Source organism: Oncorhynchus clarkii, chromosome 12 (assembly GCF_045791955.1).
Source record: "Oncorhynchus clarkii lewisi isolate Uvic-CL-2024 chromosome 12, UVic_Ocla_1.0, whole genome shotgun sequence".
NCBI lineage: Eukaryota > Metazoa > Chordata > Actinopteri > Salmoniformes > Salmonidae > Oncorhynchus > Oncorhynchus clarkii.
The window spans coordinates 42,487,047-42,512,278 of NC_092158.1; the positions used below are offsets into that span (position 1 = coordinate 42,487,047).

The window sequence follows — 25,232 nt, forward strand, 5'->3', positions numbered from 1 at the left end:
ACTGTAAAATACCTTACTTGCACAGTATGTTGACTAGATGAATATAGATTACACAGTTTGTACTCTGCTGCTATACAGAATGCAAAGGAGCACCTGCATGAAAACCATTGTACTCTCCCTCTTTCCAAAAGCCAATTGAGTCTAAGACAACATACAGGGTTCTTAAGTAGACCAGCAGCAACATTTGGAGCTGAGGATCTGTGGTGGTCTTGGGAACTGACTGGTATAATGATGGACCTATTGTAGAGCCACATAGTCCGACATGATCCCCATTGGCCAAGCTAGCCATGTTAGCATATCCCAAGATCAACTTGACAGGAACGATTCATTGCGGGTAAAATTAAGTGAATAATTCATTCTGGTGCTTTCCAGTTATGCTTCAAGATGCAAAACTCTGTATCTTTATCGTAGTCTGTAATAAACTGATGACACTTGCACAATTTTTTTGATATTTATTTTGCACAGAACTGAAATGGTTTGTCTCAAAGGCATTTATGAGTCAGTGGAATATAAATATTCTCTACTTGTATGATTCTGTTTTGCTAAAAAAGAAACAAATGGGTATAAAAAAATAAAACAAAATAATACACAGTGAAAACAATTAACCCCAAATGTGGATTCGACCATCCACTTTGGTACATACTGTATTTAATATTTTTGTATTCTATATTGGTTTGATTTATAACATTAAATATTAAACTAATTTGTAGATTTTAGAAGAATTCAGTCACTCACAGAGATCTATTGGTCTGCTTCATGTTACAATGTCCCACTGAAACAGACCGTACACTACTCAGTTCCTACTCACTCAGCCATATACTCGGTGTGCATCATATTCTCATATACAAAAAATATGACAAGGTATACTTTTTTAAACATTATTTATACTGTGTGACAAAAGTGTATGCTTCCTCTTGCATCTTCTGTAGTCTTTTGAGTATTAGCACATTAGCACATTTGTGTTTACTTGTTTACTAGTAACCCATAAGGTATAATTGTATAATCATATACCGTATATCTTGTTAGGCCTCGACTTGACTGTGTACTGTACTGTGCAGTGTCTTCAAATTCCTCATACTGTCATTTCCTTGGGGAGGCATAACGGTTTGGCATTTTGTTATACGGCTATGTTTTGGTTTTACAAAATGTAGTGTGGAACTCAGAGATTGGAGTATGGGAGAGCACCAGCGATATATATTCAAAACAACAACAAAGTGTGCTTTACCAGATTAAGTAAAATGACAAAAATAATTACTCAAATAACACAGTCCTTGAAAACTTGTGTTTTAGCACCAGATGTTCTTACTCTTCAGACTTATTTAATGAATTAGGCATACAACAAGTATCAAAAGACATAGCTTTACAATGCTCTCTAATGGTATCTGTTTTGCTATCAAGTAGTAACATCAATCCTTGGGGACAGCAAACCACAATTGCGCTCATATCTAAGTTCAAACCAACCAAGCCAGTACTATAAGAAATAAGGACCGAACAAATCCTCTTCCATAGAGCAAACAATTATGATGACAGTTCCTGTTACATAGTGATGGTAACGCTTTACTTGACACCCAGCGTCATAACACGTTATGACACAGTCATAATCATGTCATAACAGCTGACATTAACTTGTCACCTGTTGTGACAGTATTGCATTATTTTATGGTTGGTTATGACACCTACATAAGAGTGTCAAAACCCACAAAACCTACCACACATGGCAAAACACTCCATTACACCATAGCCAACATGTCAACAGTATGTTTATGTTATATTCAATTTTCTGAAATTTACGATATTAAATTATTATAATTGCGCACAAATTGATGTCAGACATGCACCTACCCCAATGCTCTGGTTTGCTGATGACTGGGATGAATGCAGGAGCAGATTTCAGCAGGACAAGACACCCTCTTTTTGACTGATGACTGACATAAGGGCATGTACGTGATAGGCCTATCTGGCTTATGACGGTCATAATGCTTTTTACAGTGTCGTAAAGTGTATGTTCTTATTCCAAGTAAAGTGACACAGGAGGGTCATAATGCTTTTTGACAGTGTCATAAAGGGCATTTTCTGCAAGTTATTTAAAAGATGAAAAAAAAAATAAAAAAAATAAAACATGACTGTTAAGAATGAATTACAATAACAACAAAGGACTTAACAAACTTTCAAATAAAAGGAAACTTGTTGGCAGGGAAAAACACATTTGAATACATGTGGGTTATGACACTTATGTAGGTGTCATAACCAGCCATAAAATTATGAAATATGTGTCACAACAGGTGTAAATATATGGGTTATGACAAATTATGAAATGATGACCGTGTCATAACGTGTTATGACGCTGGGTGTCAAGTAAAGTGTTACCGGAGTTATTTTACTAACCCAATATGACCGATATCAGACGACCTCTGAGAATGGTCCAGATACACCACAAAAATAGCTATTGCTAATGACAGACAGTATCATGTCATTAATAACTGTACAATTTTCAACTGTACAGTTCAGATGTGCTCCTCTATATCATATAACAGCTTGTATATCTCCTTTGTGACTAAAGTCATGTACACAAATGCCCCAAACATAAGGACAATCCCAGTTACACATGATTAAGTGGGTGAAATAATACACTGTAGCTCAGTTGGTAGCGCATGGAGCTTGCAATGCCAGGATAGTGGGTTCGATTCCCGGGACCACACGTTTTTTTGTTTTTGACATGACTAAGTCGCTTTGAATAAATGTGTCTGATAAATGTAATATATTATATTATTATTATTATGATCGGAGTGTATCGGAGTGTATTCACACACAACACACAGAGCTTGGTTATTACATGTGATATTCAGTGCATTGTCTTGAAATTTCAAAAACTATATCTATATATTATTATGAAAATGTTTAGACTTCACTTGAACTTAAATAACTTATTTCAGCATTATAAATGGTACAATACATTCCACTGCTTTAGTCCGTGGCATGATTAGGCAGCAACTGAACTCATTATTAAAGCAAAAATATTAGGCAAGCATCATATTTTCGCCTAAGACAACCAATCATTGGTCCACATTCCCTTGAATGGGAAGTGACACTATCCATTGTGATATACAATAACAGGCTCTACTTCAAATCCCAACTGTGGGAGAGGTGGATCAATGTATGTGCTTTGATTGCATCTTAATGTTAGCAAAAAAGCTATTATTTCATTCAAATGTTCAGGTTTGTCAGTTTTGTGATATCAAGATCCCTCTCCTGCGACAGAATTCCATACTCAATATCAAAAGCTGTCTTATATCCAGTGACTCAGCATATGGGCAAATGTATAATATTCCCCAAAATATTGATTATAATGACCTCTAAATGAGTGTTTGTTTTTACACATCCTCTCTTCTCTTACACACATATACATATATATACACAAACACATGTATTATATATATGTATATATATATATATATATATATATGTATATATATATATATATATATATATATATATATATATATATATATATATACATACACACACACACACATTATATATATATTTTGAGTATCGTATATGCATTCTTTCTCTTTTCACAGCAGCAATCAGACACTTCACCATGCAATGATCTCTCTGCTATACACTATGTACATGTTAATCCATATACATTGCACATTAAATTGTATATATTTGTAGGGTAGCCTAGTGGTTAGAGCGTTGGACTAGTAACCGGAAGGTTGCGAGTTCAAACCCCCGAGCTGACAAGGTACAAATCTGTCGTTCTGCCCCTGAACAGGCAGTTAACCCACTGTTCCCAGGCCGTCATTGAAAATAAGAATTTGTTCTTAACTGACTTGCCTGGTTAAATAAAGGTAAAATAAAAAAAATAAAAATAAAAATTTTCAAGAGGGACATTCTACTGCTCCACTTCCCTCATGCTTTACTGTATATTCTTAATTTTAAACATCAAAATAATTTGACTCTGTGGAAATCTCTTGTGAAGGCCATTAATGATTAAATGACTACATTGTGAAAAAAAGCAATGGGGTAACTCGCCCTATCTGGATAATTATGGTCAATATTTAAACATTTTAAATGTTTTGAATGTTGGTGATTTTTTGTGTGCTCGCTGAAAGCAAAAACACTAATGTTATTCAACACTTCAGTTGAAGAGCCCAGGATTTGTGGAAATCAGCTCTGATTACATTGATTTGCCCAAAGTCAATACTGAAACGCTTGCCTTATACATATGTTTGTCCTCAGAAACTTCCCTCACCATTGAGTTGAGTTTAGTCAGCGACTAACATAGCAGACACATGTACAGAAACAGAATATGACACACAGAGCCCTTGCTAGCTTTAGGGGGATATTCTACAAATATCTGCAAAAGGCCAGTTTGCATTTTCGTCTGATTTCTACATTATTCTGCTGGTACTTCAAGGGCCACAATGTATTGTAGAGTTACTGTGTAAATAATGCAACAATGTATCAATATATTTGCTGTGGTTCATGTTCCAATATAGGCAAATGTCTAAAATGACCATGGTCATTCAATAGGTTTCTTTTGGCTGACAAAGTGTTTGACTGGGATGATGGTTAAATTCAGTGATAGAATTGTTCCATTTTAAATGGGACTTGGTTTCTCTCAGAAACAAAGTAAATTTTCAATAATATACACTACCGTTCAAAAGTTTGGGGTCACTTAGAAATATCCTTGTTTTTGAAAGAAAAGCACATTTTTTTGTCCATTAAAATAACATCAAATTGATCAGAAACATTTTGTAAATGACTATTGTAGCTGGAAATGGCTGATTTTTTAATGGAATTTCTACATTGGTGTACTGAGGCCCACTATCAGCAACCATCACGCCTGTGTTCCAAGGACATGTTGTGTTAGCTAATCCAAGTTTATCATTTTAAAAGGCTAATTGATCAATAGAAAACCCTTCTGCAATTATGTTAGCTGAAACAGCTGAAAACTTAGATTAGCTAACACAACGTGCCATTGGAATACAGGAGTGATGGTTGCTGATAATGGGCCTCTGTACGCCAATGTAGATATTCCATTTAGTTTCCAGCTACAATAGTCATTTACAACATTAACAATGTCTACACTATTTCTGATCCATTTGATGTTATTTTAAAAGGACAAAAAATTGGCTTTTCTTTCAAAAACAAGGACATTTCTAAGTGACCCCAAACCTTTGAACGGCAGTGTATGTCTCTTAACTTAAGTTTACTCACATTTAAGTGAGTCAAAGTGAAATGGGTTTATGAAAGAGGCTTACGTTTTCAAAGAACCTGGCACAGGCTAACAAAGAGCCCACAGAGTGTCCTATTTTCTTGCATGGAACAAAATGTTTTGTTTTTATTGTGAGTCCTAATTATTCACATGTCCCTCGGTCCTCACCAGCCACTAAATTCAGCACCAATATCAACGCTGTTATTTCACCAGAATGAATGACTTGCCCGGAGTAGTTCTCTGATACTGATGACAGTACTGTGACACTGCAAGCTAGAAATACAGTCAATACTAAGTCAATGGGTGATCAAATCTGCCATAAGCTTCCAGTATCAAAATCACACAGCCCAACTAGACCTAACAAACTTGTCAAATTGTGATAATAATAAGGATTCATAGCCAGAATATGAATTAAACTATAACAATATTCCCTTTGAAAGTATTACATTAAATAATAGCTTGACCATTTTCACAACAAAAGCATCTTAAAACGAACATTGCATGTAGCATTAAATATTACATATTCTTACTAGAACTGGACAATAGTTGAGAGATGATACTCTTTAAAGTGTGAATTACCTCGACAATGACATGAATTGTTCCTTATCTGAACCACTGCCAATTGCTTTGGCGCAAGTAGTCACCCTTGTGGAAAAAGTGTTCTACATAAATACGATTTTCATTTATGAAATCCAAAATATTATGTAACTGCCTGCATATGTTGTCCAACTTATTTAAAATATATAATTTCATAATACATTGGGCAATATATGCTATAATTGTATGTACAATATATTTAAATATATTTCATATTATAGAACATGTTCCTTGCATTTTGGATCTTCATTTTGATATAATTCTTTTGACGGAGGGTTTGAAAATGAATGGCCGTGACATAATAAGCAGCTACATATTTTCTTGTAAAACATTTGACATATTTCTGAATGCTACTGCCATAACAAACCACCTTGATGTTGACTTCACGTGTACAATTTGTGTTGAAATATCTACCTTTCAAACAGCTGAATTGATTAAAGCTTTACAGCTTCGATAAATCCTGTTGGATCAACACAAACTAAGGAAGATTTCAAGATCACCAGACTCAGAAGAGAATAGTATGCTAATTAGTGAAAGTATCATCCTATACTGACAACAGTGTCATTGTGATTACAGGTGCAATGTTGGGGATTAACTGATTATTACAATATCCTGATTCTGCTGTCTGCACCAAAGGTAACTCTCGGGTTCAGTTTAGCCACAAATTGGTAATAAACCAGCCAAGTCCTGTACTGTCAAACAAAAATTAAGAAATGGTGGCCATTTGACACAAAAAAAGTCCAACCGAACACACTAACCTGGCTCCATAAAACCACAGTATAACTTTGAGACATTCCTCTTTAGCTACGTTTTTGTCTTCATTTAAATGTTTAAGGTACACGACTTGGCATCTAGCCCTCACAATATGTAATATGTTTATGCTGTAAAATACATACGCAGACAAAGTATAAAAGTTCAACATATGAAAACATTAAATAAACATGAGCATTGTCATCCATGATTCGGACTCAATCTACACATCCTGCTTAAAAAGCACCAAGATGGATGTTGAAAGGCGTATGTACAGAGCATGTTGTTTAATGGTTATACTGCACCAACCTTAAAACATCAAGTATGATCAATTACAGTATCATTTCAGATTGGTGGTATAGCTGTCATTCCTCTGAAAGTAGCAATACCACTTTCAGATTCAATGACCTTGTTAGCACCTGAAGTTGCAACTCTTAAGTGCCTTTATTGTACAGTATCAATAAGATACCCAATGAGAGACTTTGCTGGAAAGTATCGGCTTGCTGGAGATTTGTTAATATACCCGAATCTAAGTGCTAGCTTTCCATAATCAGAGACATTTCAAACCAACAGTGAACCAAACGTTTGAACCAAAATATATGAATAGGTCTCAAGTGCACAGTAGCACCTGTGTTCCTACATGTATGGGTGAAACCATTCCTAACACCCCTCTCCTTCTCTGACCATCACCAGATCACCCCCCATTGTCATGACTCACATGGTTCAGCTTTAATGAGTTCAGATTTAATATGTCTATATCTATATGATAATGAAATATGTCGATTTATAAAAAAGAAGCACCCTTCAATGACAGAAAAACACATTTGAGAAAATAAAAACTTTAGCAGCTCTGCGTAGCCCTGTTATGCCACAAGAAGCCCCTCCATTGATCTTTCTATAGGGGAATAGACAACATTAATACAAGCACATGAAGAGAAAAAATGCCAAGGCTACAAATACAGGAAATGGCCAACAAAGGCAGTTACTTTCATAAACAAATAGAAAAAAATAAAAATAAATAAACCGAAGCAGGCAACCAGAAGAAGCCCTATAAAGGCCATCATAAGCCTTTTGTTCATTGAGTCAGGCCCTCCCATATGAATGAAAAAAATACTATAGTATACTATGGCACAAAATCCTATCCTCCTCTCAGTACAGTACACGTTGTTTTTATTGATTAAGGAAGTTGTAGTATTTTTGGCATTACTATAGTACTTTTTAAATAGGAGATGGAGCCCTCAGAACTACTACACAAGGCTACAAAGTGTGCTAGTAGAAGTGAAGATGGTATCAAATAAAGAGCAGTAAAAGCCAAGATTTTGCTCCAGTGCAAAACCCTTTCCCAGACAATGCGACAGACCCAAAGTCCAACCTGAATAGTAACTAGGGCAGTAGCATGTGTTGTATAGAATGTGTGAGGTTGCATGTGTGTGGTTGCATGCCTTGAGTGGCATACAGTACAGTACACTTCTGTTTAAATGGAGCCTAATCCCAACTTAATCCCTTCCCCTCGCTCTATTCAAAATAGATCTATGAGCCTATGTGCTTAGTTTACGACAGATCTTCCCCACAAGGGGAATTAATGACCATTCCTTTATGGGGTTAAGTGATAATGAAATGGAATTGAAGTTTATACAGAATAACTAAAATGTACAATCAACTTCTAAATGATTCCAAGAGAATGATTGATGGCGGCAACTGTACGTCCACAATATATCATATACTATTTGTAAAGCATAACATGCTCCATTTCCCTAATAGTCATTATGAACACCTCATTTATGGTGTGTCAAAAGACCAGAGACCAGAGATAGATTTTTGATGAGCATGATATCATTCTACAACTGTAAGTAGACCTACATCAACCCAAACATACTATGGTATACAGTGCCTTGCGAAAGTATTCGGCCCCCTTGAACTTTGCGACCTTTTGCCACATTTCAGGCTTCAAACATAAAGATATAAAACTGTATTTGAAGAATCAACAACAAGTGGGACACAATCATGAAGTGGAACGACATTTATTGGATATTTCAAACTTTTTTAACAAATCAAAAACTGAAAAATTGGGCGTGCAAAATTATTCAGCCCCTTTACTTTCAGTGCAGCAAACTCTCTCCAGAAGTTCAGTGAGGATCTCTGAATGATCCAATGTTGACCTAAATGACTAATGATGATAAATACAATCCACCTTTGTGTAATCAAGTCTCCGTATAAATGCACCTGCACTGTGATAGTCTCAGAGGTCCGTTAAAAGCGCAGAGAGCATCATGAAGAACAAGGAACACACCAGGCAGGTCCGAGATACTGTTGTGAAGAAGTTTAAAGCCGGATTTGGATACAAAAAGATTTCCCAAGATTTAAACATCCCAAGGAGCACTGTGCAAGCGATAATATTGAAATGGAAGGAGTATCAGACCACTGCAAATCTACCAAGACCTGGCCGTCCCTCTAAATTTTCAGCTCATACAAGGAGAAGACTGATCAGAGATGCAGCCAAGAGGCCCATGATCACTCTGGATGAACTGCAGAGATCTACAGCTGAGGTAGGAGACTCTGTCCATAGGACAACAATCAGTCGTATATTGCACAAATCTGGCCTTTATGGAAGAGTGGCAAGAAGAAAGCCATTTCATTTCAGAACTTTTTGGAAACAATGCAAGACGTTATGTTTGGCGTAAAAGCAACACAGCTCATCACTCTGAACACACCATCCCCACTGTCAAACATGGTGGTGGCAGCATCATGGTTTGGGCCTGCTTTTCTTCAGCAGGGACAGGGAAGATGGTTAAAATTGATGGGAAGATGGATGGAGCCAAATACAGGACCATTCTGGAAGAAAACCTGATGGAGTCTGCAAAAGACCTGAGACTGGGACGGAGATTTGTCTTCCAACAAGACAATGATCCAAAACATAAAGCAAAATCTACAATGGAATGGTTCAAAAATAAACATATCCAGGTGTTAGAATGGCCAAGTCAAAGTCCAGACCTGAATCCAATCGAGAATCTGTGGAAAGAACTGAAAACTGCTGTTCACAAATGCTCTCCATCCAACCTCACTGAGCTCGAGCTGTTTTGCAAGGAGGAATGGGAAAAAATGTCAGTCTCTCGATGTGCAAAACTGATAGAGACATACCCCAAGCGACTTACAGCTGTAATCGCAGCAAAAGGTGGCGCTACAAAGTATTAACTTAAGGGGGCTGAATAATTTTGCACGCCCAATTTTTCAGTTTTTGATTTGTTAAAAAAGTTTGAAATATCCAATAAATGTCGTTCCACTTCATGATGTGTCCCACTTGTTGTTGATTCTTCACAAAAAAATACAGTTTTATATCTTTATGTTTGAAGCCTGAAATGTGGCAAAAGGTCGCAAAGTTCAAGGGGGCCGAATACTTTCGCAAGGCACTGTATATATTGTGACCAATTTGATTTTTACATTCAGAATTATTCAAATTGTGTCAAATTTGAACAAATAAAATGCTTAAATAAGTAATAAGAATAACAAAAACATACAGTTGTGTTCAGCTAGCTGAGCCTTGTCATTGTGGTGCCATGTCCTGTGCTCTGAGGTATATTTTGTAGGACGTAATTGAGAACCTTGTGTGGATGGGATGAGTCTCTGGGAAGTGATAGAGGGCTGGCAGAGTGAGGCAGGTGAGGAGACTAGGGTGAGCAAGGTGCTGTAAACTGAGACCTAACTAGGCTTCATGGGCTGTTTTGACACTGAGGCCATGAGCTAAGCCTCTTCTGCAAACAACAAAGTAATACTGTAGTATAAAGATGAGATAGAAAATGAAAACGTCAGACAGATGGGTCCTTATCTAAATGGTTAGAAAATGTGTTTGAAAATAATAAATGTTGAAGCACACAATATTGCTTTCCACAAATTAAATGTTTTGCACTGGAGTAAAACTTTTGAAGACATTGGGTAGCCACTGTTTTAATTTCTTAAAAAAACAAATGTAAACCATTGATTGATGCTGGGGAATGAGCAAACATTTAGACTGAGGGGTCATTTTCCAGGTGGGGTTATGTGGCATGTTGGGGAAGAGTGTAACCTGACTCCCCCACAGGCTCAGAGGAAAGTGACATGGTCTGGGTCCATGTTGTCCATGCTGGCCAAAATGGCCTTCTGGTCCTCCTGGGGTGGGCGGCGGAACAGCAGAGCGGAGAAGCGGGCATACGGGTCCTGTCTGATGGGCCGTTTCTTCTTCTTGCGGAGGTAGAGAACTTCTTCGGGCTGGAGTACCTGAGAGGTGTAGTCCTGCTGGGTCTGAGAGGTGGAGACACCTGGAGGATGGGAGGGGGATAGCAACAGGCAGGTCAGAGGTGAGAGAGCCTTAGGATAAGAGCGTCAGGATAAGAGGGCAGAGGTAGAGAATAAGGGTCCTGGTTGCTATCGGACAGACATTGGGCGGGAAGGTAAGGAATGCAAAACACACAGGAAACAATGAGTCAAAAGACAGGGTGGTTGAGTTAGAAAATGAGCTCAGTTCCAATCCAGGGTAAATACTTTACACTGTACCACTCCCCATACCATACCACCATGTATGGTTATTTGTGCACAATAACCTTGGAAAGTGGATACTTATCTTAGGAGGGTTCAACTAAGTTCATGGAAATGCAACGTGAATAAGTGAGACATTGAATTGTATGATTCAAAAGATAAATGCTGTTAACTGATCATCTACAGTCATTTGATACCGGTGTAAGTATTACTATAATTTCTGTCATGATTATGGAGAAAGTTGGTGTCAAAGTTAGGTTTCTGGAGAATTGCAGAACTCATTAGGGAACTACCTTGGTGTTCCCACCACTACGGCAGAGTAATAGAGATGAGAAAAGTATCACACCATACTACCTTATCACACCATGGTGACGTGCCGCTGAGTAGATAGCATAGTATGATGCATATATGTAATCTGATTGACGCCTGTGAAAGAGGAAGTCCTTGATAATCCTGTTGTGATGAAGTCTCTCAAAACATAGATGGCAATTGAAAACAAATTTGAGTCTGCCAGACACAATATCTGTCAAATGTGTGGTATGTTAAATGTACATGTTAATCAACCAGCGTCTTACATCAGGACCATACATCCACAATGTCAGAGGCCTCACCTGTTTTTCTTCTGGACTTGGAGTTGTTGTTGTTGACCACCATCGTCTTCTTGGCCTTTTTAATACGTTGGTATCTCAGTGCATCAAACCTCTCAGACCCCGCAGGGGCACTCGGCGCACCTCGACGACTTCTGAACAAAAAAAGGAGAGAGAACACATGTAACCCTGACGAACTTCTGTCAAGTGGGCCTTTCCTTCTACATGAGGCACTAAAAGTTCAAGAACCAAACCTTCTGAAGTCAGCTTCACATTACCTAAAGTTTGGAGCAATGTGACACACCTGAGGTTTTTGACTGAACCAAGCTAATAGTTTGGTCAAACAAAATCAAGAGGAATGTTTGTGTGACTTGAATCTACAGTGTTGCTGTATTTTACACAATCTGTCCTATGATTTGTTGAATCTGAAAATAACAGGTGCAAATTTGAAAGAATATTGCAATTTGTAGAACATGAATGAGTATTCTCAGCCATCTCTTTTGTCTGCAGTCTTCCAGATACTGAGGCACTTTAAAACGGCAGCCCACAGATTCTGCACAAACACAACAGGTTCTCACAAGGCACGGAAAACAAATAGCATCACAAAGGGGCTGTCCTCCAGCTGTGGCTGCAGAGAGAAATGGAAGGCTGTTAGTGGAGGAGGGAAATCACAGCTGAGCGACAAAGCATCATCAATATGTATTCATAGACATGGATACTGTCTACAATGGGCTTCACCATGCTGACAGGGGGAGAGATGGCGGGAGGGGAAATGGCTACTTGGGAACAGTCACATAACGAAAGGTAAGCCAAAACCAAAACTAAGCACTCGGACAACAAATGTAACAAGAGTTTAATCAGATACTTGTTCTTAAAAATAAAATAATGAATAGCAATATTTAGCGATGGCATGCATGGCAGTTTGCACATGGAACAGGACTTTAAAGGGGAATACTGTGAAAAGCACTTCATAGGGCTGTGGTGTGGACCTAAAAATTCTACTTTCCCCACAATATCAAAGAAGTGCATCAACAGTTTTGGAAGGACACTTGCTTCACTTGGTAGTGAGAACTGTTCTGTAGTCCAAACTTACAAGTGTAATTAGGTTATTTGCGTGCTTTGTTTCATACTGACTGGAGCGAAGGGAGTTCAGACGGCTAATCACATCAAATATTTCCTAAGAGTATAGGTCCAAAATATTTTCATTTTGGTGTCATCATACAAAAACACCCTGAATAAGAAAGGATAATATGTCTCCTGCTTGAGAGGAATGCCAAGAATGTATATGTTAAAGAGGACCTAACAGAGTGCCCATTGCCATAAGACCAGACGAGAGAGTTATACTTCTACACTCTTAGAAAAAAAGTTGCTATCTAGAACCTAAAAGGGTTATTTGGCTGTCCCCGTAGGGCAACCCTATGAAGAACCCTATTTGGTTCCAGATAGAACCATTTTAGTTCCATGTAGAACCCTTTCCACAGAGGGTTCTACATGGATCCCAAAAGGGTTCTATCTGAAACCAAAAACAGTCCTACCTGGAGCCAAATGGAACCCTTTTTTCTAAGTGTGTACAGCCTGGACAACTTATAATATACACTTGGGTAGGCTTAGAAAAATGCTGTTACAATTGTTATCATATTTGTCAGATAAATATTGTTTTCCTCTGATATCTACTACTCATTCTTACTGAAGACACAAAAGAAGGAACAAAAAAAGGAGAAGTGCAGCTAAGCTGCCAAGGTAACACCATCATACAGTACATCAGAACAGAAACATTTTGTCTGGGGCCTGCTTGTGCAAGGACTTTCTTGCAGCTTTTGTTGTGTACATGTCAGCCGTCATGGTAGTAAATCAAAACAATCCTCATCGAAAAATGACAAGTGTTGTTAGCATACATCTCTCAAGCATGAAGTTGTGTCAGGGATACGTGTCTAATCTCCAAATCAATTATCATAAAAGGTGACATATGCATACGTATGTCAGAATGCATACATTATTGAATACTGCAGAACTCAAAATGCATAGCTACTTTGAAAAAAAGGAAAAACTAAAAAACGGAGATGAACTTGACTGGAGTAACAAACTTAACAAAGCAAGACCCAATGACTCGTATTCCCCTTTAAAGGACGAGGTGATTCAAAGCCCCACCTGCTGCCCCCCCCCCTTTCAGACATGGATCCAACCCTTACCTATTGTGGTGTAGAGGACCTGGTCACAACAACGCTGCCCAGATAGCTGAGATCAATAAAAAACAAAGCAGGTAAGACTCCAGGAGCCATCAAGAACGACCAACTGCCCCTAATCAATAATGATGGAGACATTGCAACACATGAAAGCGGACAGATCCCTGCAACACACTTCGCCCAACAAGCCTCCCCTGGCAGTCAGACCTGGGGGTGTCCTGGGGGCAATGGAGGGGTGGGGGTGGGGTTGGGGTGAAAGGTTCAGGGAAGAGGCGGTTCATGCAGTCAGGTTACTAAGGATGAAGATGGGCCCCCCTGTGCCTGCTGAGATGGACTCTCCTAAAAGCACCCTCTGCATTATAAATAAGGAGTCCTAAAAGGCCTAAGAGTTATACACAGCAATGGCATTTGTTTTGTCTGAGAGTCAATTGGGATGCACATATGGGATTCCTCCTGTTGGGTGAAAGCAGGGTAAAGCATGACACACATGGAAAACCAGGGATCCTGTGGTGATGTCCCTCTGATTCCAGGCTTTTAGGGGCGTGTATCAAACAAACTGCGCAATGCATTTTAAATGGTTTAGATAATAATGGCATTTTCTCCAAAGACTTGCTGTAGCCCCGAAAGGTCTGTAAGGTAATCTGTGAAGCAAAACATTTCTCTTCTCAGGTCACAAAGTAGTTGTTCCACCGAGTCCAAATTTAGAGGAAAATGTGCAAATTGTGATTTGTTAAAAGACAAGTTTGGTACAGCACTTGCTTCACAGATTCCATGGATGGATATTTGAAAGTTGATTTCTGATATGAAAAGCAGCGTTAATCGATTTGAGAATGACAGAACTCCTAAACCCATCAAATAAATCTATACAGCAAAATGCCATTGCAATCAATTATGTAAGAGTCCCCCGGTCAATTTGTCGTCAAGAACTCGATCCCTTGATGAAATCATATCTCAAGTCTAAAAACTAGAATCAATCGATCTTTACTTAAAAAATGTTTACATTGATATAAAGTCCAACCCCAATTTGACCCTAATTATCCCAATTGTCCTGACAAGTGCATTTAGTAGAACCATAATGGTCCTCAATGTCACTGTGTTCAGAACATAAAGCAACCTAACAATTTTAATAAATGTATACTGGCGCAGATAAGTAATCCCTCCCTGAAGGCCTAGTGCACCTACCCTGAAGCTGACAACTGGGGTGGAGAGGGCTCACACGGAAGGACCTCCTCCTCAGTTCTCCTCTGGGATGGCATCTGCCCAAACATGTTGCTGCTTTCCACGGGGGGTGATGGGGACTGGGACGGGTAACTTGTGGCGGAGGTGGCAAAGGCCATGTGGGAGCGGTAGCTGGGACTTGCCCTTCTGCTACCTTGGCCATGGGCGGGAGAGGACGAGGGAGAGGACCTCCAGGAGAAGCTGGCTGAAGAGGGGGGAAGCAGGGTAATCTCAGACATCTCTGAAGGTATGGAGGGCTGGACAATGCTGGGACGGGGACGGGGTCGCACTACAATCTCTGGGGAGCCCTCGTGGGAACTAAGGGGATTCTGGTTGAGGGGCGAGAGGCGGGAAGGTTGGAGAACCATGATGCTAGGCTCCATCCTACGAGCCTGCCTGGGACTGAGCCGGGGGGTGGGCTCGAACCACCGGGTGTCCAAGCTACTGAATGTGCTAGGGCCACCCATGTGGGCTGCTGGGTCGAGGTAAGGCAAAACTGGCACACCCATACCGTGGCTTGTGTGTCTTAGCTGCCCTAGACTCTGCGCCTCTTGCATAGCTAAACGCTTGGCTGGAAGGCCCCGAGGCTTGAACGTGCTGGGAGACTTGCCTGGATGGCTCTTTGGGGCCTCAAGCTGCAGGACACCGGGGTATGAGGGCACCTGGAGGGAGGAGGGCTGGAAAGCAGGGGGAAGAACATGGGGAGGAGGAAAGAAGGGTTCCCGGTGGAGATGCAAAGGGTGGTGGGGTGGAAAAATGAAGTGGGGCCCTTCCAGACTCGCAAAGGGGAAATCGGGTCTGTGCCAGATCTCCGGGGAGCGAGAGGAAGAGGTGAGCGTCAGGGGAAGAGGGAAGCTTGAGACGCCATAGTGTAGAATATCTCCTTCCCCCATCTCCTCAGGGATGCGGGGGTGACCAAAGGGCCCTTCGGTGTGGTAAGGGGGTGATGACATGACAGAGCTCAGAGGGCTGGTGTCAGGCATGTAGAAAGGGGGTGGAGGCTCGGGTTCCCCAGGGCTGCTAAGGTAACCGTAGAAGTGACCGTGGCCATGGGAGAAGGCTCTGTGGTGCAGGGAGCCTCGGATCTGCCCCGTGGCCTGGAGCCGACTGCTCTCCATGATGGTCATACCTTCCATGGGCCTCTGGAAGCGGGGGCTGTAGGCCGGTGGTTGCAGGTAAGACTCCTGGCTGGAGATTGGGGAGATCTGGTGAGGTCGAAGGGTTGCCATGACAGGGGGCATGGGCCCGGGATCGTCGTTCTCCTCGTCCGACTGGCGGAATTCGGGATAGAGGTCCGATTCTTCAACAAAGGGGAAGCCCTCGATTCGCCTGGGCTTGATAGACATCATTTCCATGTCGCTGGGGTCCATGACGAAGCGTCCGTCGGGGCCTCGGCTGATCAGCTCGATGGGTGTGGTTGCCTCTGCTTCGTACTTGGAGACACTGTACTTTTTGCTTGTTATTGCTCGCTTGGTTTTCTTGTACAGGGAGAGTTCATCCTTCTTCGCAGGACTCTGAGGGATTTTCTTCATGCTCATGCCATGGCCGTCCTCTGAACCCTCCGATGGTGGTTCCATGGAACGCATACTCTCCGGACTCACCTTACCAGAGGAGGACCTGAGAAACAATGGAAAGACAGAAGGCTAGTCAATGTTTGCTCAACGACCTCCTTCAACTTGACTCGGCAAACACCCAAGCTAAGCCCATCAGTCGATGCTTTTACTGTCAGGCATCATTTTAGCTGAAAATTACGATCAAATATATTAAATAAAGTCTCCAGTAAGAGATGACAAGCCATTCATCCACAAAAAAAGGCTTTTCAAAGAGCCATGCTTTAGGTAACAAAATAAATATCAGATTATGTGCAGTTACAAGTTTAGTTTGAGCCTGAAGTTCAATTGGGGATTTCAGGCACTGCTACCATGCACCAATGATTTGATCTGACAAAACAGGGATTGGATGTTTATCATTTTGTTATGAATAGAGGATGGATATGGAGGGACCATGTGCAGCAGCAACTTTAGGGTTTTGGACTGCTCTCCTACGCAACGTCATACATTACTTGATATGCAGACACTATTGAGTTATACTGTAGGTGCATGGTCTTGGCAGGGAGTCAGATGATACACTGAGTAAAGTCTCCTTGGTGTACATGGTTAACAGACCTATGTTGTCTGTTAACATTCCATTTGCTCAACTGCATCACTTGAACAGCTCATGAGGAGACTGTGCTGATCACGAATCATGTCGGATTGAGTAATACATTTCCATTGTGCAGTATATTTTTCTCAGTCATGGTAGTGTAATTGATTTGAAGTCAGTCACAACAATAAAGTGTATTTCAGTGGAATAACAATGCTTAATGTGTTTTCAGTACCACCTGACATTGCCATTGACTTTTCATAAACCTATGATAGAGCCAACCATAGGCAATGACTAACATGCCCTCACCCCATCCACACATTCCCATTGCCCAGACACTGCCATCCTTAGGATTCAGGTGACCATCTTTAGCCGTGGGCATCCGTCCCTTTTTCCATCATTTTTTCCAAAAAAGTCTTGTCATTACTCCAACTTCCCTGGACCACAAACTCTCGAGCCTCATTCACACTATGTATTTGTGGTGGCTATATTTACATGTTATCTGAATTTCAAATTGTGCTTTGCATGTAAGGCAAAATTTTCAGAATATCAACTTAGAAAACAGTCAATTCTAAGGGCATCATTGTAGAAATCAGACTATATTGTATTTTATTAGTATGGGTTTTATTCATTTGGAAGAAATGTGAAATACCATTTAGTCAAGAGAGTATTTATGTTACACCAAGAAATGAGGAATAACAAGCATTTTCCAGAAAAGAAGAGAGCAAAATCAGGACGTTTTAATAATACTTTATTCTGAGTACCAAAATACAATGCAGGGCTGAGGCTTTTTAGTATTTCACTAAGGCTTAGCTGTGCTTGTAATGGCTGCGGTGGCAATGGAGGGGCTGAGTTTCCAAGGCAACTGACAGTCGATGACCCGTATTGAAAAACAATGACGTTCTCGCTCTCTGCTACGTATGGAAAGCTGCAGAAGGCACCGTCTGTCGTGGTGCAGGCTCTTCAAGTATAGTGCGTGACATAGGCAAACACATCTGCCTCCACTGGACACAGTGCACACCCACATTCAAGACACTTCCAGCTAAATATTCAATATCTACTACTCATGTGGTTCATAACATCTAAAACTACATCAACAAGTTCAATACATAGAAAATAGCTATCAGAAGCAATGTTATCTATACACATATTTCAGTCTTGATAGAACTCGTCACAGCTATAAAATGTTATACTGTACGCTGGCTTGTTTATTTGTTTCTATAAAAATCACTTTTGAATAGAGTATTTGGCATCTGCTGAATGTGCCATTGTTCATGGTAAGATTTTCACCGCTCAATTTATTATGAGACAAAGATGTATTCACACTGGTTATAGAATGAATTTTAGCAGTAAAGCAGATGAGGACAATACATGCATGTAAGAGTGACAACCTCATGAGGGTTCTCTTGATCATCTCTGATTTGAATACCATGCTGTAGAATTACAGGTGCTTAGGAATGAAACAGTACACCTCTAGTATGTCACTGTATGTTCTGTACAGTACCATGAGCACCATTTGGCACCATCGCTGTATGCTTACTATTACACATACGCTACTAAACTTAACAATTAAATACTCGACAGAATAGCTGAGAGTAAAACAGAAAAGCATAGAAAAGAGGGACAACGTTTCTACTAGGATGTGACAACGTAACTGCCAGGAGAAAATCAGGTGTGCAGGGGTGGGGTCGTCACAAAGAGATTCAGGGGCTGCTTGGCTGCAAACAATCTGGAAGGACACAAGGTACATTCAGCTAAGACTTTTTGTGACATACCAACCTGAGGGAGATTTCTACAGTATGTTGTCCGTTCTGCCTCAAAAATAGTTATTGTTAATGACAACAAAGGAACAGTGAAAAAAACTTGCTTGTCTGAAGATGAGACAAACTAGTGAGACCACAGCGAAATGACCTGGGATTAAGTATTTATGTTAGATCTGACATACGCTAAGTGTAAAAAACAGTATGAACACCTGCTCTGTCCATGACATAGAATGACCAGGTGAAAGATATGATCCCTTATTGATGTATCTTGTTAAATCCACTTCAATCAGTGTATATGAAGAGGAGGAGACAGGTTAAAGAAGGGTTTTAAGCCTTGAGACAGTTGAGACATGGATTGGGTATGTGCGCCATTCAGAGGGTGAATGGGCAAGACAAAATATTTAAGTCCCTTTGAACAGGTTATTGTAGTAGGTGCCAGATGCACCGGTTTGTGTCAAGAACTGCAATGCTGCTGGGTTTTACACACTCAACAGTTTCCCGTGTGTCTCAAGAATGGTCCACTACCCGAAGGACATCTAGCCAACTTGACACAACCGTGGGAAGCATTGGAGTCAACATGGGCCAGCATCTCTGTAGAATGCTTTTGACACCTTGTAGAGTCAATCCTCCGACAAACTGAGGCTGTTCTGAGGGCAAAAGGGGGGATGCAAATCAATATTAGGAAGCTGTTCTTAATGTTTTGTACACTCAGCGTATAACCACTACGTATTGTGTGACTACATACTGCTGACAGCCACATGAACATTTCCAAAAGTCTCAAATCTATGCTGTAAAAATAATCATTTTTATACTTTGGTAACACTTTACTGAAAACATGCATGTTTGTTATAAGCATGTATGAACCTTTGTCTTATAATACGCTTATAATATGTCTAGCTATGAAAGAAGTCCTATGATGCATTATAACAGCATAATGCATTACACCTGCACGGTTTATGTAAAGTGTTACCGGTACTGAATGATAACATTTTTAGGGAAACATATTTGCTATGTTTAAAGTCACACTCTGTGACTAATCTAACATTCATTCCCAGTCAAAAGTGCTGTCCTTACATTTGTTTGTAAACTGTGTGGGTGGGTCTTGGTAACTGCCACAGAGTTATTTGAATTATGTGTTAAAACTGTGGTTTTGGAGCCGGATAGCCCAGACTTCAAATAACTCTGGGAGTAATTTGCACTTTTGACAGGGAAAGAAGGTTACAGATAATGGGGCAGTAATAACACATTGTCATAATTCGTGAATAACTGTCAGCTTCTCTTGAATATCGATCTTGCCGATGTTATCAATAAACCAAATCAATTGCTTTCCAGTTGTTGTACACCAGACCTGTTCCCTCACCTGTGCTAGGTTTTAAACAGGTCGGGCCGGAGCATGGGCTACTCCCGGTGCATGGTACAGGAGGGCAGTTAGGGGTTGGGGCGTGTGAAGAAGCAGCAGCAGCCCGACCAATGAACCCCACAAGATGGGAAGAGAGAGAGGAGGATTCTGGGTATGTACGCCCAGTAGAAACCTTTAATGGGACGAGGTTGGCTGTCGACTCAAATTATAGGCAAAATGGGATTTTGGATCATTCTCAACACTGGAGTGGTTTCATCTTACATGTACAGCATGGCGGTCAACATCGGGGGCAATTTTTACCATCTCTGGAGAACTGAATACATTGCCTCCTGAGCAATGTTGAATCAGGCACTTTTATGAATTAATTATTTATATTGACCACATGTACACATGTGTACACCACATGCCGTGGCTTATATGTCAATTAGAGTTTGGAGCAGTCTGATCGCGAGTCAGATGCCTTTTTTCCCCTGAATCTGAAAACCCTTGTCAGTCCCGGCTAATATCGCGCTACGTTTGTGCACGCCTCAGGGGATACCATTAATCGTACTGGTTCAAATTGCTATTTGATCAATTTCAGGAAAAAATCTGAGATATCGGGATCTAGGGCTTTCATCCCAATTTGAATGCATTTAAATTCAGCTTAACAGGTTTCTCAAAGAAGGGCACGTTGTACCCGACAATGCTGTACACACATCACCCCCAGCTGAACACCTAAGACTATGACATCTCTGGAGACTATAAAACACTATGACCCCAGGTAGGTTGCTTAGTGCATATCTTTTTACAGCTGTAATTTTTCAATCATTTTGCATCTCCTGTGAGTGGACCGCGAGGGTGCTTAAGGGCCCCAATTGCTCGAACCGGCGTGTGACCGTGCCCAGCACAGGAAGCATGCGGCCAAGCCAGCCAGCAGCATACTGACTGAGGGGCGGGCTGAACAAGGTGCAGGTAGCCACACTCACTGAGGGCTGGAGGGCGGGGGCCGGTAGCTGCTGGCGTCTTGCCCCTCGCAGTAGGGCTCTATGCCGGGCAAGGGGCTAAGAGGAGTCCTGCGGTGGAAAAAACAACAGAGACGGGAAGAGAAGGAAGAGAAAGAGGGGAGAAGAGGGAGGAGGAGGAATGCAGTCAATGAGGCTCCAGAGCTTCCACATGTCCAAACACAGAAAGAGAGAGAGAGAAGAAAGAGGAGGGAAAGAGAGAAAGAGGAACAGGGAGGGACAGAAGGTGTGAGAGAGTCCAAAATAAAAGGCTGGGTAGGGAGAGAAAGATGGACAGAGATACAAAGACAGAGAAAGGGGGAGAACGAGAGAGTCAGAGAAACAGGGGCATGAGGAAGATACTAAGAAAAGGAAGGAGAACGATGGCGAGAAGCTGAGTCAGAGAAACATAAGTAGAAAGCAAAAGGGTGTAAGCAAGACAGAGAAAGGGGAGGAGAGGACAGAGAGAAATATAGAGCAAGAGCCAGAAACAAACAGAGGGGAAAAGAGAAGACAGGGAAGGAGCGAGAGATACAAGAAGAGATTTGGCCGGTGCACGTCTGACAAGTTCTCCATTTATTAGGCACAGTCATACAGCGTACAATTAGAAACCCACATATGACAGGAAGAAATACTGATTACTGTGGAAGTCATGCATTTCAGAGGGAACGGGGGTATCCCTACCCTCTGTCTGACTTTGGTAGCAGCACATGCACACCTTTGTTCCTATGACTTCTGGGAGACATTCCCCTTTTGTACTTTCAACCCTAAACCTATCGGCAGTTAATAGTTCATAGTGGTGGGATGGAGTAAGCAAAATAGTATATTTAACTGATTACGAGCAAGTGGAAAGGATACAGCTGTTACGTTAACATCAGCATGGTGTGTACATGTAACTGTTGACACAATTTACTAGTTAGTAGTAGGAGATAGTTTAGTAATTGATTTAACTGTAGAACAGACACATACGATGATGAAGTGGTACCAAAAACATAACAGCAATTTCTTAGTTGCATGTCTTAGCACCTATGCTCTATTCTTAGAGTCAGAAGAGGTTTTAACATCACTTTTAGTGCAACACCGTTGGGAGGCTCTGTCATTGAAGTACGTACTCTAACGTGATATGTAGTGAGCTGGAGTGCAATTGGCTTGGGTCAACATTTACAGACACCAATAATGACAGCTTGGCCTCCATGTAAAATGGGGTATTGGATAAAAAATACCACACTGAAAACAATGCATGGACGTTTTTGTACTGCTGTTCTCTATTTGCTGTGACTATGTTCAACTCTTACATGGTTCAACAGTGACAAAAGAGATTTGGAGGATAACGTTCAAGTGCATATCCATAGTCAGTCAATGCAAACTCCTTCACTTTCACTTTATTGACAAGTGGTTGGAAAGTATGCAATGTTGTTGATGATGAGTACTGCATATTGCAAAACTAATAGGATCATCCAATACAAGAGAGTGCTGCTGCTTGACACGGTGTGTAAATCATCAAAAGCCATATCCAAAAGTCATCAAAGGTTGCAGTTATTAGAACTGGGAGAAGAAAACAGACAAAAAAAGAGGGGTTATAATTAAATAATAATTCATTGAAGAACAAGAGATTTAAAAAAATAAAAATAAAAAAATGAATTAGGCTCAGTCAGCAGTTTGGTCCGTTGTTCTTTTGAAGTGTGGGGAAAAGTAGAAAAATCTCTCCATGATAACATTGATAAGTAAACCGTTTTAGTGTACCATGGTAAACTGCTGAGCAGAGTAAAGTTAGTGCCTGCCACAGAAGCATGGATAGTAAAGCCAGGTGGAGTAGAAGCATGAGGGAAGCCCCTGGGTCCAAATGAAAATAGCCAGCTAGGAAACATCATTCACAGCATGCATGTTTTTTTTTACCATGGTAAACTTCAATTGGATTTGTTTACAGCTCAAGTTCCTGCCAGCGCCAAAAAAAGTATTCTCGACATCGGGGTAGAAAAGAGAAATAATGAAAAAAGTATCCTACGGATATTTTTTGTCTACTGAGAAGACAAGTCAACACGCGACAGGTCGAAATCATCCTTGCCGTAGTTGTGCCTTTAATACTGCATCATGGGAAAGGGGGAGGGGAGGAGGGGTTAGCTCCATGTGTAAGCGCAACATTCACCACACGGTAAATGTGCACCTGTACACATGATGCGGCACGTTTCGCCACCGATGCCGCTCATCAGGCAAAAAAATATCAAGACCCTCGCCCCGGGGGCATATTGCCATAGAAACTCACATGTACCAGCCGTACTTTGCCAGTGAGCCACTTTTCAACCGCAGCCTTTCAGCCACAGCCTCCGCTAACCTATAGTCATCGACAAAGTGAGCATAGAGGAGATAGGGGACAGAACAGAACATAGTCCTGGCTGAATACTTACGTTACGTTGTGAAGTTTCCTGTTGGTACAGATCTAGCATCAACTTCGCCTTCCCCAATCCTAATTTTAACCATTGGTGGGGTAAATGCTAAACTGACCCAAGATCAGTGTCTACGGGCAATTTCATCCTACACCAATTCTAACACAGAGAGAGAGAGAGAGAGGGATTTAACCCCTTTCAGTATCTGGAGCTGGTCTCTGATCATAGCTTTCACAGGAGGTCATATTTTCTCCATGGACTTCAGATATGGATTTGCTATACCATGTTAGCTCTTGTGTCCTCCCTAGTGGTCTGATTTATCATTGCACATCATCTAGGGTGGATTATTCAAAATAGCCTAAAACTGGTTTGGTGTTCCTAAAACGTTGGACTTGATACCCTATTGCCCTTGTCACACGACTACTGAGCCGAGCCATGCCAACCCGAGCCATGTCAACCCGAGCCATGCTCTACTGGGCTTGCTTGGTTACACATCCACCATAGTTGCTGAAACTGTGCTAGATGGGACAATGTGAAAGATAACATCCAAGCCAGGACAGTACCGTCCGGGTTGGCACTTTAGTGAGAAAAGGGTCAAAAGGAGCCCCTAGACGAGGGCTAAAGACAGACATCCGAATCAAGTGGAAGCTTTTGGAAAAATAACAGGCTATGGTGACAAATCAGATACCTACCTTTGTTTATGTTTTTACCTCTCAAATGACACTGAAAACAACATAACTTTACAGACAAAAAATATTATCTTCCCCTAAAATGTGGTTGTCCATCGTGTTGCAATGTTTGTACCGTCACACCAGGAGATCAACAAAACATGCTCTGTAAAAACAGTGAGTGGAGCAAAACAGATATAGATTGGAGCAAAACAGATATAGATTGGAGCAAAGCAGCTATAGATTGGAGCAAAACAGATTGGAATGGAGCTCTATGGTGTATTCTTGTTCAGTCCTCAAAGCCCAGAGAAGGAATGAGTGTAAGAAAGAGAATCTATGCAATTAAGATGCTATTTTAATGAGGCCACATGAGCCAAATAAGACCCTGAGAGAACTGAGCAAGAAACATTTCTCCAATCCAATATTCTGTCAGATATCTGAAGCGCCACTCTCAAATAATGATCAAATGTTCTGCATTTCATGTAAGGGATTTTTTTATTGATGTCTCCATGTAGGGTTGTTTTGTTTTTCTACTAAAAGACTTGGCCTATGTCTCAAATGGCATCACATTCCCTTTATAGTGCACTACTTTTGACCAGAGCCCCCATATGACTCTGGTTAAAAGTAATGCACAATATCGGGAATAGTGTGTCATTTCGGTCGCACACAAAGACTTGGTAGTCAATGTTTGTGAACACGGTCGTGACAACCTTTCTGTGCCCCTGGAGTATTGATGTTTCAATCCAACTGTAGTTAGGGAAACAACTGTAATTAGGAAAACAAGGTCAATAATGATGGATTTAAGTTTCTGGGCCGTGACATACGCACGCATGTGTACAAGCTCAGCTCTACTAGTTACTGGTCTAT

At 40.9% G+C, this 25,232-nt stretch overlaps 1 protein-coding gene across 1 annotated transcript in view; it reads right to left on the reverse strand.

Annotated features, from left to right (window-relative positions):
- Positions 1-10,560: 10,560 nt before the first annotated feature.
- Positions 10,561-25,232, reverse strand: part of LOC139422042 (protein turtle homolog B-like) — a 186,821-nt gene continuing 172,149 nt past the window's right edge. The window contains exons 19-22 of the mRNA XM_071173178.1: positions 21,299-21,385; positions 15,033-16,685; positions 11,692-11,822; positions 10,561-10,863 (exon numbers count right to left, since the gene is read on the reverse strand). Coding sequence (XP_071029279.1) covers positions 10,649-10,863; positions 11,692-11,822; positions 15,033-16,685; positions 21,299-21,385 — 2,086 coding nt within the window. The 3' untranslated portion in view covers positions 10,561-10,648. The remainder of the gene's footprint in view (positions 10,864-11,691; positions 11,823-15,032; positions 16,686-21,298; positions 21,386-25,232) is intronic.